Source organism: Lathyrus oleraceus, chromosome 3 (genome assembly GCF_024323335.1).
Source record: "Lathyrus oleraceus cultivar Zhongwan6 chromosome 3, CAAS_Psat_ZW6_1.0, whole genome shotgun sequence".
NCBI classification, from domain to species: Eukaryota; Viridiplantae; Streptophyta; class Magnoliopsida; order Fabales; family Fabaceae; genus Lathyrus; species Lathyrus oleraceus.
Window position 1 is genome coordinate 12,309,233 of NC_066581.1, and position 18,435 is coordinate 12,327,667.

The window sequence follows — 18,435 nt, forward strand, 5'->3', positions numbered from 1 at the left end:
GTACAAGAATATTAAATTACATTAATGTAAAGTGCAAGAATTAAATGTTAATGGTCAATGGTTAGTGTTAGTGTGCCATAAGGCAATTTAGCACTATGTTAAGCAATCGTAAGTGGACTAATGTAGTAGTCACACCTATCTGAGGCCGGTCAATAAAAATATAGGCAACAACACAAGTTAGAGATCTTGATTAGTGAATCAAGCTCCTACAACTTGCCATGCCAAAAGAAGATGAGAAATGATCTTGTATTGATTTAGGTTCTTTGCTTGATTAGGAAGCAACCTATTGTTAATGCAAAGCCATTCACTTGATCTATGATCAAGATGAATTAGATTTGAATCAAGGAAGGTTAAACCTCCCATTCATCAAGGCTAACCACCAACCTTTAACTCATTGATCAAAAAGAAGAAAAAGAAGAAGAAGAAGGAGATGAATAAGAAAGTGCATTAATGGAAATTCAAATGAAGTAATCAACATACATTGACCAAAGATAGATGGAATCAAGGTTAAACATTAGTCAACAGAAGCAAAATGAAACTTAAAAGTCAAGAAACAAATAAAATATTTTTGGTATTTTTCAAAATTAAAATAATACTTGAATTAAAATAAACAAGTAAAGGTCAAACTTCAAATCCATTTCAAATCAACTTTGAAAAGTCCAAATGTATCATCCTAAGTTCAACAAAGTCAAACAAAGTTTGACAAAAAATTTCAGCATTTGTAGAAACCAGAAACTATTTTTAATCAATTAAAAATGCATAAAAATAACCTAATTGAATTAAAATCTCAAATAAATCTCAAATCAATTAATAAATTGATGAGAATATTTTTCATAGATCCATTATCATTCAAAGAGGTTAAGAAAATATTTTTGTATTTTTTGAATACCAAAAACTATTTTAAATGAATTAAAAAGAACCAGAAAAGAGAAAATTCATAAAAAATATCAAATGATAAAATAAAAAAATATTAAAATTCATTTTTAGAAACTAGAAATTAAAAGAGAAATAATACAATTGGTTTCACATTTTTTGGACCAATAATGAATGAGATATGATTTTTTGAAATGAAATGGAATAAAAGAAATAAAATTAAAATTAAAATCAGAAAATAAAAATGGGAAAAAGTGTGAGGCGTTTGATTAAGCTCATTAATTGAGCTGGCGCATCAAACGGATCTAAGCGCGCGCCTACCAAACACACCAGTCAACCGAGCAACATGTTGCCATTAAAAAATCATAAAAAGAAATGGTCTAGATTAGATCTAGAAACAAGATCCAACGGCCATGGCTTGATCTGGAAACCAGACGGTGGTGTACACCACAGTCTTCTTCGGCGAGGCCGGAGATTCCAGCGAGAGTTGTAGAGATCAAAACTTCACCATATCAAGCGATCTATACAGCAATGGAAAGTTGGGGTGATGTACATTACCCCTATATCATCTATTTTATCTCTAGACCTCCATGGAAAGAGAAATCAGAGGTTGAAAATTATGACGTTCAACTGAAACTTAATGGAATTTCAAAATTTAAAGCACAATTAAGTTGCCTCTGATGAGAGGACTTCAGCCAACCCAATAAATGGAAGAAACAAGCTATAAACAAAGAGATTCGAAGAAGGAAAGTTTGAGCATAAGCCTCTGAAATGTGGATCTGAAAGGCACGAATTCTCTTAGCTATTGCTTGCAGTATGATCTCAAGATGAAGATGAAGAAAGGTCAAGGAACTATGAGTCTCAAAATCAACCAATGAAGTTGAAATTCAGATCTGAAAATTTGAAAAGAAAGAGAGAGTTCCTTTAAGTGAGGCTATGGAGGGATTTTTACTGCATAACAGGCTCCTTCAGGTTGCTCAATTGTGAAGCCTAGCACTCCTATTTATAACAATTGGCAAGGTATATGCATGAACAAGTTGTGTGTATGGATGAAGAGAGCCTCCATGCATGGACCTGTACAGGCGCATGGAGGGCCCAATTCTGATTGGAATGGTAAGCTGGTATCACATTGAGTAGGAATGGACATGGAGAAATGATGTCATGAGCATGTGCAATGTGTTTTCAATAAGTTTCCCAAAATGCACTAAAACTTTCTCCTCTTCGAAAATGCTATTTCCAAAAATAAAACATAGCCTTATGGGTAATGGTTGGAATGCTCTTGGCATGGTGATCAATTTTTATGTTGACCAAAACTTCATTTGGAATTGGGAAATTGGTGAAAATTGATCATAAAGTGCAAGGTGCAAAACATGTGCATGTGAAAATTTCCAAAATGGCCAAACTTCAAGCCCTTCTATTTTAATGATGCAAGCTCCAAATGACAAAACCTTCAAAATCAAAGTTGTATATGTTTTCAATACAATTAAGTTAGAATTAAATTTTGCATCATTTGGATTTTTGGTGAGAAAGTTACGGGCACTTGAAGTTGGACTTTTTCACATTTCAATGCCTTTGGTCCAAAGTGACCTATAATGTTTTGCATTATCACATGTATTTATTTTAGGATTATGAAAAATATGTTCAACATAAAAAATGAATTAGACATCTTAAACTTTCCAATGCATTTGATCCCACCTCCAAATCATGAAAAATAAATGAGTTATGTTCTTGGGAAGTTGACCCAAAATTAGGGTTTCAGTAAAAATTACCTATAATGTTTTGAAATGGATGATGACCTTACAAGCTTCAAATAAATTTTTGATGAACATTAAAGTTGTTTGTATGGTTCTTAAGAAAAATTTTGCGCTTGGGGTAATCTACATTTGACAAACAAAATAAAAGTTAGGTCCCAGTGTACTCCAAAATAGTTAGATGAATTGACTGATCAACTTCTCAAGTCCATACCTCAAATCCTGATGAATTAATGATTGAGGACACTTAAACAAGCTCAAATATGCATGAAATGATGAATGAAGGAACTTACCTTGATTGTATTTGATCATGGGTTGAGGTTGCTTCATGAGCAAGGCACAGTTGATGCACAAATGAATTAGGATTTCCTTGGGAAACAAGCCTCAAGCTCTTTGGTTTGCTTTGATCAAAATTATGAATTGAGATACTTGGGAGGCATATTTGATGGATGAGGGCCTTGTGAACCATTGTCATTCTTTCTTCCATCTTCATCTGGCCATATCAATGAGCATAGGGGCCTCTTAGGAGCTTTGGATCTTGTGATTGCTCAAGCTACAAAACAAAAAATGTTAGTGATATGTTTTTGTGCTTTTGGTTAGTAAACAAAATAAGAAAAGCAATAATATACAATTCAAGCATGCTTGGTGATCTCAAACCAACTCACAAGTGTTCCCACCAAAAGGTTAGGAGCCAAGATGCTATGATCCTTGAGGCAAATGCAATGAGCAATGTTATGATGCCATGAGGGATCTTAGGGTCAAAATTGGGGTCTTACATTATATATTTAGGAAAAAACTTGATTTTGATTTAAAAATTTAATTTAAAAATGATCATAATAAAAATTTAAAACTATTGGCTGAAGTAAATAAGAGTAGAAATAATTGGATAAAAGCTCAACCTTATTTAATGGAATGGTAGTCTGTAAATGACAAGACTTCATAGATTTTACAAAGTTGAAAATGGTAATTTACATGGAAAATGGTTACATTGAATACAAATGATCCTTAATCCTTCTACCAACTCTTGATATCCACTATGCTCTTGACCGCTACTGGGGTGATGAATCGATGTCAACCCTTGCGCTCAAACAAGTCTTCAAAACACTAAACATCAACAGAATGCAATTACTTGCCATAATCCCTAACTTTTGCATAAGTTGCCCCAAGGTGGGGTACTCAACTTATCGGGAAATTCTTTCTGTTTATGTCTCTAACTTTTGGCTGGATCGCCCTTTCGGGTTTTCAATCCCCCGAGACGCTCATTTTTGTCTAAGTCGCCCTTTCAAGTTTTCAACTTAGCGAGTTGTTCTTTTCTTTTTTTAGGAGAAGTATTTCTTGACTGCATCTGCGTTCACAGGACGAGTGAACTCTTCACCATCCATAGTTGTAAGTATCAATGCACCACCTGAAAAAGGCTCTCTTAACAACATATGGGCCTTCATAATTAGGAGTCCATTTTCCTCTGGAATCTGGCTTAAACGTCAAAATTTTCTTGAGCACAAGGTCACCTTCTCTAAACAGACGAGGTCTGACCATCTTATCAAAAGCTTTCTTCATCCTTTACTGATATAACTGACCATGACACATGGTAGTTAATCTCTTCTCTTCAATCAAATTCAGCTGATCAAACTTGGTCTGACACAATTCAGCTTCAGTTAACTTGGCTTCCATGAGCACACGCAATGAAGGAATCTCAACCTCTACGGAAGCATTGCTTCCATACCATATACAAGAGAGAAAGGGGTTGCCCCTGTTGAAGTGCGGACGGATGTACGATACCCATGCAAAGAAAAAGGGAGCATCCCATGCCAATCTTCATATGAGACAACCATCTTTTGAATATTCTTCTTGATGTTGTTATTCGCAGCTTCAATAACCCCATTAATGTTGGGTCTATAAGGAGAAGAATTATGATGTGCAATCTTGAAGTCTTTGCAAAGAGCTTCCACCATATTGTTATTCAAGTTTGATCCATTATCAATAATGAACTTACTTGGCACACCATAACGGCATATGATCTGATTCTTGATAAACCTTACAATAACTTTCTTGGTCACATTTGCATACGATGCCGCTTCAACCCATTTTGTGAAGTAGTCAATTGCCACTAAAATGAAACGATGTCCATTCGAAGCTTTGGGCTCAATCATCCCAATCATATCAATTCCCCACATAGAGAAGGGCCATGGGGAAGATATAACATTCAATAGTGTCGGAGGAATATGAATCTTATCAGCATAAATTTGACACTTGTGGCACTTCTTCACAAATTTGCAACAGTCAGATTCCATTGTCAGCCAATAGTAACCTGCTCGCAATATCTTCTTCGTCATTGCATGTCCATTGGAATTAGTACCAAAGGAACCTTCGTGCACTTCGGTTATCAACAAGTTTGCTTCGTGTCTATCCACGCATCTGAGCAAAACCATATTGAAGTTTCTCTTGTACAATATATCCCCATTCAAGTAGAAATTATCGGCTAATCTTCTCAAAGTCTTCTAATCTTTCAAAGATTCCCCAGGCGGGTAAATCTGAATTTGGATGAAACATTTAATGTCGTAATACCACAGCTTCTCGTCTTTGATCCCTTCAACAACGAACACATGAGTTGGCCTATCAAGACGCGTCACTGATAAATTGGGAACTTCATTTCAATACTTCACTATAATCATTGATGTCAATATTGTAAGAGCATCTGCCATCCGGTTTTCATCTCGAGGGATATGATGAAATTCAACCTTTGTAAAGAAAGTTGAAATCCTCCTCGCATAATCTCTATATGGTATCAAACCGGGTTGATTCGTCTCCCATTCTCCTTTGATCTGATTCACAACCAAAGCGGAATCACCGAAGACATCCAAATACTTGATTATGAGATTCATGGTCTCTTCAACCCCATAATGAAAGCTTCATATTCTGCCATGTTGTTTGTGCACTTGAAAGTCAATCTAGCTGTAAATGGTAGACGCGTGCCTTGAGGAGTAATAATCACTGCCCCAATGCCATTTCCATATTGATTAACAGCTCCATCAAATACCATGTCCCAACGGGAACCAGGTCATGGCCCTTCTTTAAGCAATGGTTCATCACAATCCTTCATTTTCAAGTACAAAATCTCTTCATCGGGAAAGTCATACTGCACTGTCTGGTAATCTTCAATTGGTTGGTGAGCCAAATGGTCAGCCAAGATACTACCTCATCCTCGGCTTCAATATACAAGAAAGATGACAGATGGCTAACATGTAAGACCCTAATTTTGACCCTAAGATCCCCCATGGCATCATATCATTGCTCATGGCATTGCCTCAAGGATCATAGCATGTGTGGCTCCTTTACCCTAGGGATGGGAATTGTGTGAATGGTTTGAGACCACCAAGCATGCTTGAAATTGTATATTATTTCTTTTCTCATTTTGTGTACTAACCAAAATTACAAAAATATGTCACTAACTCTTTTTTGTTTTGAAGCTCAAGTGATCATGTGCTCATAATGCTCCTAAGAGGCTCCTAAGCTCAATGAAGTGGCTAGATGAAGATGAAGGCAAGCATGAAAATGGTTCACAAATCTCCTAATCATCATATATGTCTCCCAAATATCTCAATTTTCTAATTTGATCAAGATAACCCAAAGTGCTTGAGGATTGTTTCCCAAGGAAACCCTAATTCAACTGTGCATTGACTGTGCCTTGCTCATGAAACAACCTCAACCTATGATCAAATTCAATCAAGGGAAGTTCTTTAATTCATTATTTTATTCATATATGATCCTATGTGAGTATCCTCAATCATTCATTCATCAAGATTTGAAGTTTGGCCTTGAGAAGTTGACCAGTCAAGTCATCTGACTAAACTAAGGATCCCTGAGACCTAACGTTTGATGTGTTTGTCAAATGAAGATGACCCCAGGAGAAACAATGTTCTTCAGAACCATATGAACAACTTTAATGTTCATCAAAAATCCATTTGAAACATGGAAGGTCATCATTCATTTCAAAACATTATAGGTCATTTTGACTAAAACCCTAATTTTGGGTCAACTTCCCAAGGACCTAACTTCCTTATTTTTTATGATTTTAAGGTGAGACCAATTGCATTGGAAATATTAATATGTCTAATTCAAATGTTATGTTGGAAAAAATTTCATAATCCTAAAATAAACACATGTGATAATACAAAACATTATAGATCACTTTGGACCAAAACCATTGAATTTGAAAATTTTCCAACTTCAAGTGCCCATAACTTTCTCATTAAAAATCCAAATAATTCAAAATTTAATTCCAAATTGATCATCTTGAAAATATATACAACGTTTATGTTGAAGGTTTTCCCATTTGAGGCTTGCATAACTGAAACAGAAGGGCTTGAAGTTGCTTGTTTTGGCAAATTTTTCAAAGACATGTTTTGTACCCCAAACTTCATAGCCAGTTTTCATAAATTTCCAAACTCCAAATGAGTTTTTGCCCAACATGACTTTTGTTCCTTATGTCAAGAACTTTCCAACCATTACTCACATGACCATTTTTGGATTTTTCATGTATGAGTTTCGAAGAACTCAATGTTTAGGATCAATTATGCAATTCATATCACAACTTCATGCACAAGCCAATGCAGCTCCAATTACACGTCCAAACCATTTGCATTTGATTTCAGCTTGCATATTCATCCATTTTTGGGCTTTGCACGCGCCTGTACAGGCCCATGCATGAAGAGTCCAAGTTCCATGCACACGAGCAAAGCACCCCATTGCATCATCTCCAGCTATAAATAGAAGTGCTAGCTCATTCAAATTTCAACCTGAAGGAGCTCTAAAACTCTGTTGGATTGAAACCTCACCCTCACTCAAAGGAATTTCAGTTTTCATTTCTCAATTTCAAGCTTGAATTTCAACATCCTTAGTTGATCTTCAAGTCTTAATTCCTTAGTGTAAGACCCTAATTTTGACCCTAAGACCCCTCATGGCATCATAACATTGCATTTGCATCTTGCCTCAAGGATCATAAGCATCTTGGCTCCTTACCTTTGGGTGGGACCTCTTGAGAATTGGTTTGAGATCACCAAGCTTGCTTGAATTGTATATTATTGCTTTTCTCATTTTATTTACTAACCAAAAGCACAAAAATATGTCACTAACATCTTTTGTTTGTAGCTTGGGCAGTCACAAGGTCCAAAGCTTTTAGGAGATCCTATGTGCATTGATAGGGCCAATTGAAGATGAAAGCAAGCATGGAAATGGTTCCCAAACCTCTCATCCATGAAATATGCCTCCCAAGTATCTCAATTCATCATTTTGATCAAATCAAGTCAAGGGACTTGAGGTTTGTTTCCCAAGGAACCCCTAGTTCATCTATGTGTCAACTGTGCCTTGCTCATGAAGAAACCTCAACCCATGATCAAATACTATCAAGGGAAGTTCTTTAATTAATCATTTCATGCATATTTGAACTTAGTTGAGTTTCCTAAATCATCAAATCATCAAGATATGAGGTTTGGACTTGAGAAGTTGATAAGTGAATTCATCTGACTATTTTGAAGTACACTGAGACCTAACTTTTTATGTGTTTGTCAAATGGAGATGATCCCAAGAGAAACAATGTTCTTAAGAGCCATATGAACAAATTCCATGTTCATCAAAAATTTATTTTAAGCTTGGAAGGTCATCATCCATTTCAAAATATTATAGGTCATTTTGACTGAAACCCTAATTTTGGGTCAACTTCCCAAGGACATAACTCATTCATTTTTCATGATTTTGAGGTGGGATCAAATGCATTGGAAAGCTTAATATGTATACTTAAAATTTTATGCTGAGCAAAATCTCAAAATACTAAAAGAAATACATGTGATAATGCAAAACATTATAGGTCACTCTGGACCAAATGCACTGAAATGTGAAAAAGTCTAACTTCAAGTGCCCATAAATTCTTCATCAAAATTCCAAATTATGCAAAATATAAGTCCAAATTGATTGTCGTGAAAATATCTATAACTTTGATGTTGACGAATGTTTCATTTGGAGCTTGCATCATTGAAACAGAAGGGCTTGAACTTTGGCCATTTTTGAAATTCTCACATGTACATGTTTTGCACCCTACACGTCATGTCCACTTTTCACCAATTTCCAAGTCTCAAATGAAGTTATGATCAACATAACAAATGATCCTCATGCAAAAAGCTTTCCAACCATTACTCATAAGGTTGTGTTTCAAGTTTGGACATGGCATTTTCGAAGGCATGAACACATTGGTGCATTTTTGAAAATCAATAAAATTTGCATTGCATGAGCCATTACTACATAATCTACATGTCCAGTTTGCATATGTTGATGTTTAGCTACCAAATCCAAGTGGAATTGGGCCCTCCATGCGCCTGTACAGGCCCATGCATGGAGGCCCTTTCCATTCATGCAAAGATTGGTCATGCATTTCAGCTTGCTTTGGGTATAAATACAATGCTCATGCCTCTCATTTCAGCAACCTAAAGGCGCCCCAAATGCTGCACAATTGAATCCTCACCCTCACTCCAAAGGAACTCTCAAATTTTTCTCTCAATTTTCAGATCTAGAATTCAATTGCATCGATTGTTTTCTTAGATCTAAAAGTTCCTAAGCCTCACCACCTTGATTCATAGAGTGTAATGCAAGCATTAACACCAAGGAATTGTGTCTCCAAGCCCTGAAAATCAGAGGTTTACTTCTGATTTTAATTTCTTCGAATCAACTCATATCGTGCTTGTTTCTTGCTGTTGTTGTGTGATCTGAAGTCCTCTGCATAGAGGCAACATTTTAGAGCTTTGAATTTCCAAATTCCATTAAGTTCAGTTGAACACCACAGAAATTCCATCTCTGATTTCTCTCAATGTAGAAACCTAGAGTGGATTTGGTTGGTACAGGGGTGATGTACATCACCCTAGCTTTCGATTGGTACCAGGATCGTGGCATTTGGTTAACATTTTTTTCTCTGCAAATTTTGAGCCTCGCCAGAGCTGGCCGGAGAGGACGGTGGCGCTGGTCACCGTCTCATCTCCAGATTTAATCTGAACCATCCATTTCATTTTCCAGATCAGATCCCATCCATTCATTGTTATGACTTTTCCATAGGCACTATGTGATTTAGTTGACTCGTGTATATGGTGAACGTGCGCTTCCTGGCCACGTGATGATCCACGTCAATTAATGAAAGTGCATCAGACGCTCCACGTTTTTCCAATTATTTTAATTTCTGATTATATTTTCTTTTATTTCTTTTAATTCCATTTCATTTTAAAAATTCATATCTCCTTCATTATTAGTCCAGAAAATATGAGACCAATTGCATTTTTGTCCTTTTAATTTCTAGTTTCTAAAAATGATTTTTATTATTTTTTGTTTTATCATTTGATATTTTTTAGGAATTTTCTCTTTTCTGGTTATTTTTAATTCATTTAAAATAGTTTTTGGTATCCAAAAAATACAAAAATATTTTTTCAACCTCTTTGAATGATGATAGATCTATGAAAAATATTTTCATCAATTTATTAATTGATTTGAGATTTATTTGAGATTTTAATTCAATTAGGTTATTTTTATGCATTTTTAATTGATAAAAAATAGTTTCTGACTTCTAAAAATGCTGAAATTTTTTGTCAAACTTTGTTTGACCTTGTTGAACTTAGGATAATTCACTTGGACTTTTCAAAGTTGATTTGAAGTGAGTTTGAAGTTTGACCTTTCTTTATTATTTTAATTCAAGTTTCATTTTAAAATTGAAAAATACCAAAAATATTTCATTTGTTTCTTGACTTCTAATCTTCATCTTACTTCTGTTTACTATTGTTTGACCTTGATCTTCTCTATCTTTGGTCAATGCTTGTTGATTATCTCATTCCATTTCCATTAATGTACTTTAATATTCATCTTCTTCTTCTTCCTTTTTTTCTTTTTTTTATCAATGAGTTAAAGATTGGTGGTTAGCCTTGATACATGGGAGGTTTAACCTTCCTTGATTCAAATCTAATTCATCTTGATCATGGATCAAGTGAATAGCTTTGCATTAAGGATAGGTTGCTTCCTAATCAAGCAAAGAACCTAAATCAATACAAGATCATTTCTCCTCTTCTTTTTGGCATGGCAAGTTGTAGGAGCTTGATTCACTAATCAAGATCTCTAACTTGTGTTGTTACCTATATTATTATTGACCGGCCTCAGATAGTTGTGACTTCTACATAAGTCCAATTAAGATTTCTTAACATAGCGCTAAATTGCCTTATGGCACACTAATACTAACCATTAACCATTAACATTTAATTCTTGCACTTTACATTTATGCCATTTACTATTCTTGCACATATTATTCATTTGCTTTTTCCTTTGCTCATTTGAGCACATGTTTATGTTAATGTAATTTTCCTTTTGCTCACTTGAGCACATAATTGTGTATATACTTTTGTGCTTGTGTTTTTGTTTGATTGTTGTGAACCAGATGCAAAAATGGACAAAAAAGGACTTAGACTTTAGGACTTTCCCTATGCAAAATTGGAGTCAAAGAGCAACTAGGCATTGGGCCTTTAGAGTGCTATAAAAGTCAAAGAGCAACTAGGCATTGGGCCTTTAGAATGCTATAAATTTCTGAAGAAAACTTTGAAAGGACCAATTTCTAAACTTCTTCTTATCCATTCTTTGTTTGTTTGATAGAACCTTCTGATGTGTGTGTTCTTGTGCTAGGGATTCCAACATTGAGCCTAAGTGAATAAGCATTGTCATGAGCTTCAAAATAGAGAGAGATCTAAGAGCCATTGGAGATCTTCTAAGAGCTTGCTTGCTCGATTGATTGCTTGAATTTATACTTATTTGCTTGCTTATTCCAAAGGATGGGAGCTACTTGGATCATCAATATGATCTCAAGAAGGGAACTCCATTTGTGGTCTTATTTCTTCTCCTTCATCTCTTGTATGATTAGGACTTAGTCATTCTTCCTCTTCCCTCCACTCTAACCCAAGCCAAAACTTTTGTGCAAACATTAACATTTCTTTTCAAACATTAGAAACCTAAGCATTATGGTTTTGATTTTCAAACTTTCTTTTCATAACACTTATTTTGAATTGAATCTTTAAGTCAACTTTGACCATATTTTGTAAATACTTTTCATTGGTAAATATAACTCATTCAAATACTTTTGTGGTTTCAATGGCTACTTCCTTATCAAAAACTTTTCATAACCTTTAGCTATTAGGTTTGAGTTATCCTTGAGGTAGATATAATACTCACCTATATCCTTAGTGATGGACAATGAGTCTTCCATGCTTATTATAGGGTTAACCCCTCACTAGCATGTTGAAGCTATCCTCACATGGTGGATTTGTGGTTTTTTAGGTTGAGTTTTCTCCCTTGGATAACAAAAGACCTTAAGGATTTTGGACCAATCAATTCACCCACTTTTTTTGAGATTTTTTACCCCGAACTACGAGGTTTTGATCTTAATCCTTTTTAAGATGGTACGTAGGCAATGGGTTTATCCATTCAAACATAAAATTGTAAATAACTTGTATATTCTCTTATCATCTCTTCAATCATGTTTGCACAAATAAATTTTCACAAAATACTAACCTTACAACAAATGTGAAAAGGGCTCCCTAGGAGTACCTAGGATGTTTTGGATGCTTAAAACCTTCCCATTTCATATTTGTTGTATTGTATTGTATATTATTTTGTGACACATTTTTGTGCAATTTTTAGGATTACTGTATTGTATGTAATGATTGAATTGCTTGATATATTAATTCCTTGTATGCTTGGTGATCTTTGTGAGATGAGTTCTATACCCGAACTCGAGTGCACTTACGATAGGAGAATGGCATAATCTTGTTGACTTGTGTGGAGTTATTCCTTAGCAAGTTGACTTGCAAGCCCATCCACTTGGTGGAGGTCATGTTGGGATCAATAATGTCACACGAGTAGTCATGGTTAGGCATTACTCTTTCCAATATAGACCTTAGAAGCCAAGGACCTTAGTTTACCAAGTCGAAAAAGACATTTTTGGGGGCAACTTGTTAGCTGTAATTTTGACGCTCAAAAAGATATAAGAAGTCAAGTGTAAAACTTAAGGAAATATTTGGAAAATCCAAGCTGAGTTCAACGGTAAGTTAGGCAAAGCCTTTCGACTAGAACTTGGCAAAGAAGTTGCCATACTATCGAAATAGCATTATAATAGGACTTAGAAGTTTCTGAAATGATTCAAAGATGAGTTCGACGAAGACAATTCAAAACGAGGCTAGTAACCATATTTTGGTCTTATGTGTTCCTTTAAAGGACACGTGGAGGCCTATGAAAGGCAAAACACATGCAAGCGAGAATGTGTCATTTTCTGGAGAAAAGACCGTTTGTTACCGTTACTGTCGAAGTAGTATAAATAGGAGTCTTAGCATTAGGATTAAGTGTGTTCAATATTGTACCAAACTCAAAATTACTCAAAGTATCTAGTGTTATTGAGAAAAGAGTTTCTGAAAATATGTACGTATGAAACACCATATTTTCAATGTTAATCTATTTACATTAAAGTCATTTTCATTCCATTAACATTCTTGTTGAAATTATTTTCCTTCTTTATACTTTTCATAAATCTTCTTTGCATTACTTTTAAATTCAACATTATCGTCGAAGAACTTACTAGTAAGAAAATTTTTAAACAAGAACTATACACATATGTCGTATGATCAATCTAGTCGATCATGTAAGTAACCAAAGTATCAATTTTGGAAGACTAATATTTGCTTACCAAAATCCAAGGTAAACAATGTGCTAGTGGAGAAAGTTAATATTACTGTTTTTGAAAATACATTTTTGAAATTTTTTTGGAAATGCATTTACAGAATAAATTTATTCATAAAATTGGGATCAAACTGAAAAAGGAATGGAATGTGTGTATTATAGTGCGTCCAGAGATACATCTCCAAAAATTATAAATATTTTTCAAAATTCGCATAACGTTTGAAAAAAATATATAAGATACATTAAGAAGCCCCCTTACCTCTCGATAGGTGTGGTGTGGTTAATACGAATCTCCGAGTCAAGAATTTAATCCTTTGAAGCATTCCCCATCTAGATAGGTCCTAATGTCGGGTTCCCTCCTTTAAGAGCATTGCCTCTTTTCATTTGAGGCGAGTTATGTTTTTGCCTTTGGCAAATCTAATATGTACGGTAATAGTGTAAAACAAACAAGCCTTATAATACAATGGTGGAATTGCAAAAAAAAAAAGAAATTATAAGGGAAAAATAGAAGTCGCCCAGATGGCAATGGACAAAAATACATTTAAATATAAAATAATATAGAAAATTCCTAATGGAAATGATGTATTCAATTTCTTCAAAATTTAGAAATTGTCATTGATTTGTTAACAAATGCTCTGAAAGTAATCTAGCAGTGGAAGATGAGACATTGAACTTTTGAGTTCTGTTTTTGTCAAACTTGAACTTCTGAGCTTAACTTCTGAACTTCTGATCAAATTTCAAACTTTCAACCTATATGAAGAACCTGGATTCAAAAGCAATTCACCTGGCACTCACAAGTCACATTCATCACTCATGCCTAGTAGTCTTTTACCACTGTTTTATCTACTCATTACTCACTAGTTTGATGAACATATCTTGCTTTTCCTTACAAGTCACAAACAACAACACACATGATTCACCTCAATTCCTACAATACAACATAACAACCTAAAACAACCACCATGTACACAATATTTGTAAGGGAATCAGCTAGCACTTTGAAAATTGGATACATTACACTAAACATGTTACACTTATTTCATCACATATGCAAGACTCTGGCATAGAGGATCATCAATGTAAATGTTTCAACCATGAGAAATCTATATAAAGAAGATATGCAGCAACAAATATAGTCATCTAAATCAGTTGGACATTTTGTTATGATTTGGACATAATATCTACTTTGTTGTTTACATAGAAAATTCAAGAACCATGGATGTTCAAAGAAGGATGCTATATTCTTCCTAGATAGTGGAGCCAAACTCACTCCCTAAATACCATCGGCCTAATGCTTTCTTTCAAGAAAAACTCCGAGCACGGACTTGAAAAGATTTTTCAAGATTACCACCGTTCTCTGGGCCGACCATCAGGGAATGATGGAGCAAGGACCCTTTCATTATTCTGTCTTGTGTCTTGAACGCGTGTAATTGTCTTTCTCTTTTCAATCTCCAATGTTTCAGCGTCCTCCTCATCAAAATCTGGCGGTGTCTCATCGTCATCTTCTTCATCAATCCAGTCATCATCATTATCATCATCATCGTCACTGTCACTGTCACTGTTTAAGTCATCACCTTCTGACCATTCTTGTTCCTCATCACCACTTTCATCTTGTCTGTTATCAATATCATTCTCTTCTGTGTCATCTCCAATTCTAGTGTGGGCAGCACCTCTACCTTTACGAAATCGTGGAGTATCAACCAGAGAGCGAAGTTTCTCCTTTATAAGTAACAATCTGTCCTTGTCTACCAACTGAGAATCTCGATATGCTTCCCTAAGAAACACAGAGTCCCTGTCTCCTTTCAAAGAGATATAAAACATATCGGGATGTCTTATCAACATCCCTCTCAATTGCTGAGAGAATCTAAACTCTTCACGGAAATGGGTCAAGTGGTCAACAAGAGTCCGCTTCTCAAGCGTGAGACTCAAAACCTCATGAATAACTCCACAAGCATGCTTCTCTTTCTCCGGCGTTCCCGAACCAAGCATTGAGAAATCCGAGTATGGCGATATGTAAGGAATGTCTCTAAACTGCATTATCTTCCTCATCTCACCTTTTGAAAGATTAAGACCCTTAGGAAGCTTTACTCTATTGAACTTGGGAGCCCTATCTATAATCAAATTCTGCTCTTTCATTTCTCTAATTTGATTATCTTCCGCAGATAGCTCGGCCGCAGAAACCGCAAGCTGAGGATCCCAATGTGTTAATTCAAGCGCGTGACCTCTTTCCGTCTCAACAACTTTGAAAAACTCCGGATACCTCTGACAAACCGTGTCGCGGAATTCTCTCGAAAGTCCCAAATCAGCCGCCAAATGAGCAATTTTCTCTATCAAAATCCTCTTTTCCAAAGACATCATCAACAATTTCCTAAGCTTGGTAACTACAATATCTTCCATTTCATTCCTAACCCTCAACTCCTCAAGATAAAGCCTTTCAGCCTCAGAAGTCATTTTGAACTTAAGAGAAAAACACCCTTCTTCCATAATCTCAAAAACACCAGGAAATCTCTTCAAAACTGCAATCAATCTCCTCTTTTTATCTAACCCTAATTCCCTTTTATGCTTACCTAATTCCTGAAGAGACATAACCTTATTAGGTTGAGTGACTAGTAATTTCCTCACCTTGAGAACGAATTTAAGCTTCTTGTCTTTCTGAATCACATTATCAAAAGGCATCTCTTTTCTTCTCTTCACAGCAGCTCTAATCGGCCCAATTTGAAACCTAGGTCTACCAACATGTGATGACTCAGATGGAACAAACAAACCTAAATTGGTTCCCAAAAATTGGGATTTTTGAAGGGAACAATTGAGTTTAACGGAAAGATTAGGTTTTTTCAGAAATTGAAGTTTGTTTGAGACGAAAAATGATAAAGGGGTAGAAGAAGATGATAAAAAAGAGAGTTTGGGTGAAGTAAGGGATAATTGTTTAGGTTCCATCGTTTTTGTTGAGATAAAAGCAAGGAATTAAGATTAAGCGAAAAGGAAAATAGATTACCAGATTGTGTGTGTAAAGAAGAAGACACTTCAACTTCAAGGTGCAGTTGCAATTTGCAAACCCCCAACCAAAACCCTCTTACACTAGATATTATTATCTCTTCGCTTTTATTTTTTCTGTCTTTTTATGTTTTTAATTTATTGTTATTATTACAAAAAATAATATTTGCTTTAAAAAAATTACAAGAAATAATCTTGAGTTTAAGTATATTGGGGCCAGAGAATTGAAGTTAAATGAAATAAGTGGAGAAAACGTTGTAACAAATCAAGCCTATAGATAATCAACAATTCTATTAATATCAAGTATTATGGGTGTTTAATCCAAATGCAATGGAAATCAAATATTTAACCCAAATATAACATAGAGAAAAGAGACCGATAAACTCCACAATCAATCATTTACACAATTAAGAGTAGGATGATAAAACGGGTTGCCCGCTCTGCCTCGCTTTGCCTTAAGTCCGTCAAAAAAATGGGCGGAACGGGCAAGTCCGTCAAGTGAAATTGGACTTCAAAATTTAGTTCGTCTCGTCAAGGTGGCGGGTTGGCAGCCGACGGATTTGCTCGCCTATTTTTTATTTTTTTAATTGATTAATAGGCTTATTTTTACATTTATATTAGATTTTTCACTTATTTTTTAGAATAATTTTTATAAGACATCTTTTTAACAAATTTTACTTAAAAAAATATTGTATATATTCATAAATAAATGTATAAAATATAATTATCAACAAGTATTTCAAAACTATAATTCAAGTATTAACTTTAAACCAAAGAAAATAAATATTTTGAGTGCTTGATAACTAGGTTGGCGGACCAACCCACCCCTTTTTTGGACGGGCTTAAGGCGGGGCGGGCCTAAAGCGGAGCGGACAAAGCGAGTAGGCGAACACAAAATCCTAACCCAACCCGCCATTTTTTGGCGGGTTCGCGGGCCGACCAGGCGCGTCACGGCCCTTTTTGTCACCCCTAATTAAGAGGGTCATTTAACCAAATATTCAAGTTAAACAAAATTGAATCATCCACACCACTAGACTTCGCACTAAACCACTCTCACGACAAAGATTTTGCCAAATAAAGAATATTCAAGGTGCCTTTATGTTCTCCTTTGAAAAGCATTTCTAACCAACCAAATTGATCAATTAGTAGCTAACCAAAACAACAACTTGTATTTCTTCTTTGTTCTTCCTTTCAAGCAACCTACAAACTCAGCATATGGTCCGAAAGAGAGCTGCAAGAAACCATCATACGCAGGCCTAACTAGTCCATAATTTGGTGTCAAACTACTTCAACCACTGAGCAAGACAGAAATAGATGAGAGTGAGTTTCTTCTGGACCCAAGCAGAAAAGACAAACAAGGTTATGGATATCGGCCAACACCTTAAGCTTCGCTAAAAGAAAGGTGTAAATTAGAAAAAGAATAATAAGTAGCTCTTGAAACTTCTGTTTTTGAATAATCTTGCAAAAAATGACAATAAACATGAATCCTTCTTCAACAGAGGAAGATGGTATAACAAATGTAAGAAAAGATGATTTTTTTTTTAAAATAAAAGGTTCAGTGTAATAATTGTGAGAGTTTGATCACCTTAATGATGAATGTTGGTCAAGAAAAAGGAAAATAAGATAAGAAAGGTGATAATGAAGCATGTGAAGTTCAAGAAGGCTACTATAATTCCTAGTTTTCCAATCATACACTTTAATCACATGTATTACATTCTCCCTTTAGGAATAGCAATATATTTTGTTTTAGTTTTTCATAAACCACATTAGATTATTCATTACTCTTCTAATTAATAGTTGTTTCAAACAATGTAAACACAATATCTGACAAGAATTTTCTAATGTCCACATTTCCAACATGATTTGTATCTTCAAAATCCTCCAAAATCACACTTTTGGTTCAAATTTGTCATAAACTGGCTCACTATATTAATCATATATGTTATGGCATACCTACTACAAACCATGACATACTTGATGTTCCTTGCCCTACTATCATATGAAGTACCCCTCATATTCCTCTTCTCCTTTTCAGGTCGGAGAACTTACATAACTGAAAGCTTCATATGATGAC

At 35.1% G+C, this 18,435-nt stretch overlaps 1 protein-coding gene across 1 annotated transcript; it reads right to left on the reverse strand.

Annotated features, from left to right (window-relative positions):
- Positions 1-14,447: 14,447 nt before the first annotated feature.
- LOC127132130 (protein WHAT'S THIS FACTOR 1 homolog, chloroplastic) lies at positions 14,448-16,479 on the reverse strand. The gene has a single exon (XM_051061003.1). It carries the CDS (start codon positions 16,302-16,304, stop codon positions 14,712-14,714), a length of 1,593 nt encoding a protein of 530 aa, XP_050916960.1. The 5' UTR covers positions 16,305-16,479; the 3' UTR covers positions 14,448-14,711.
- Positions 16,480-18,435: the final 1,956 nt, after the last annotated feature.

Coding starts and splice junctions, on each gene's coding strand:
- LOC127132130 (XM_051061003.1), bottom strand. CDS start 16,304: ATGGAACCTAAACAATTATCCCTTACTTCACCCAAACTCTCTTTTTTA.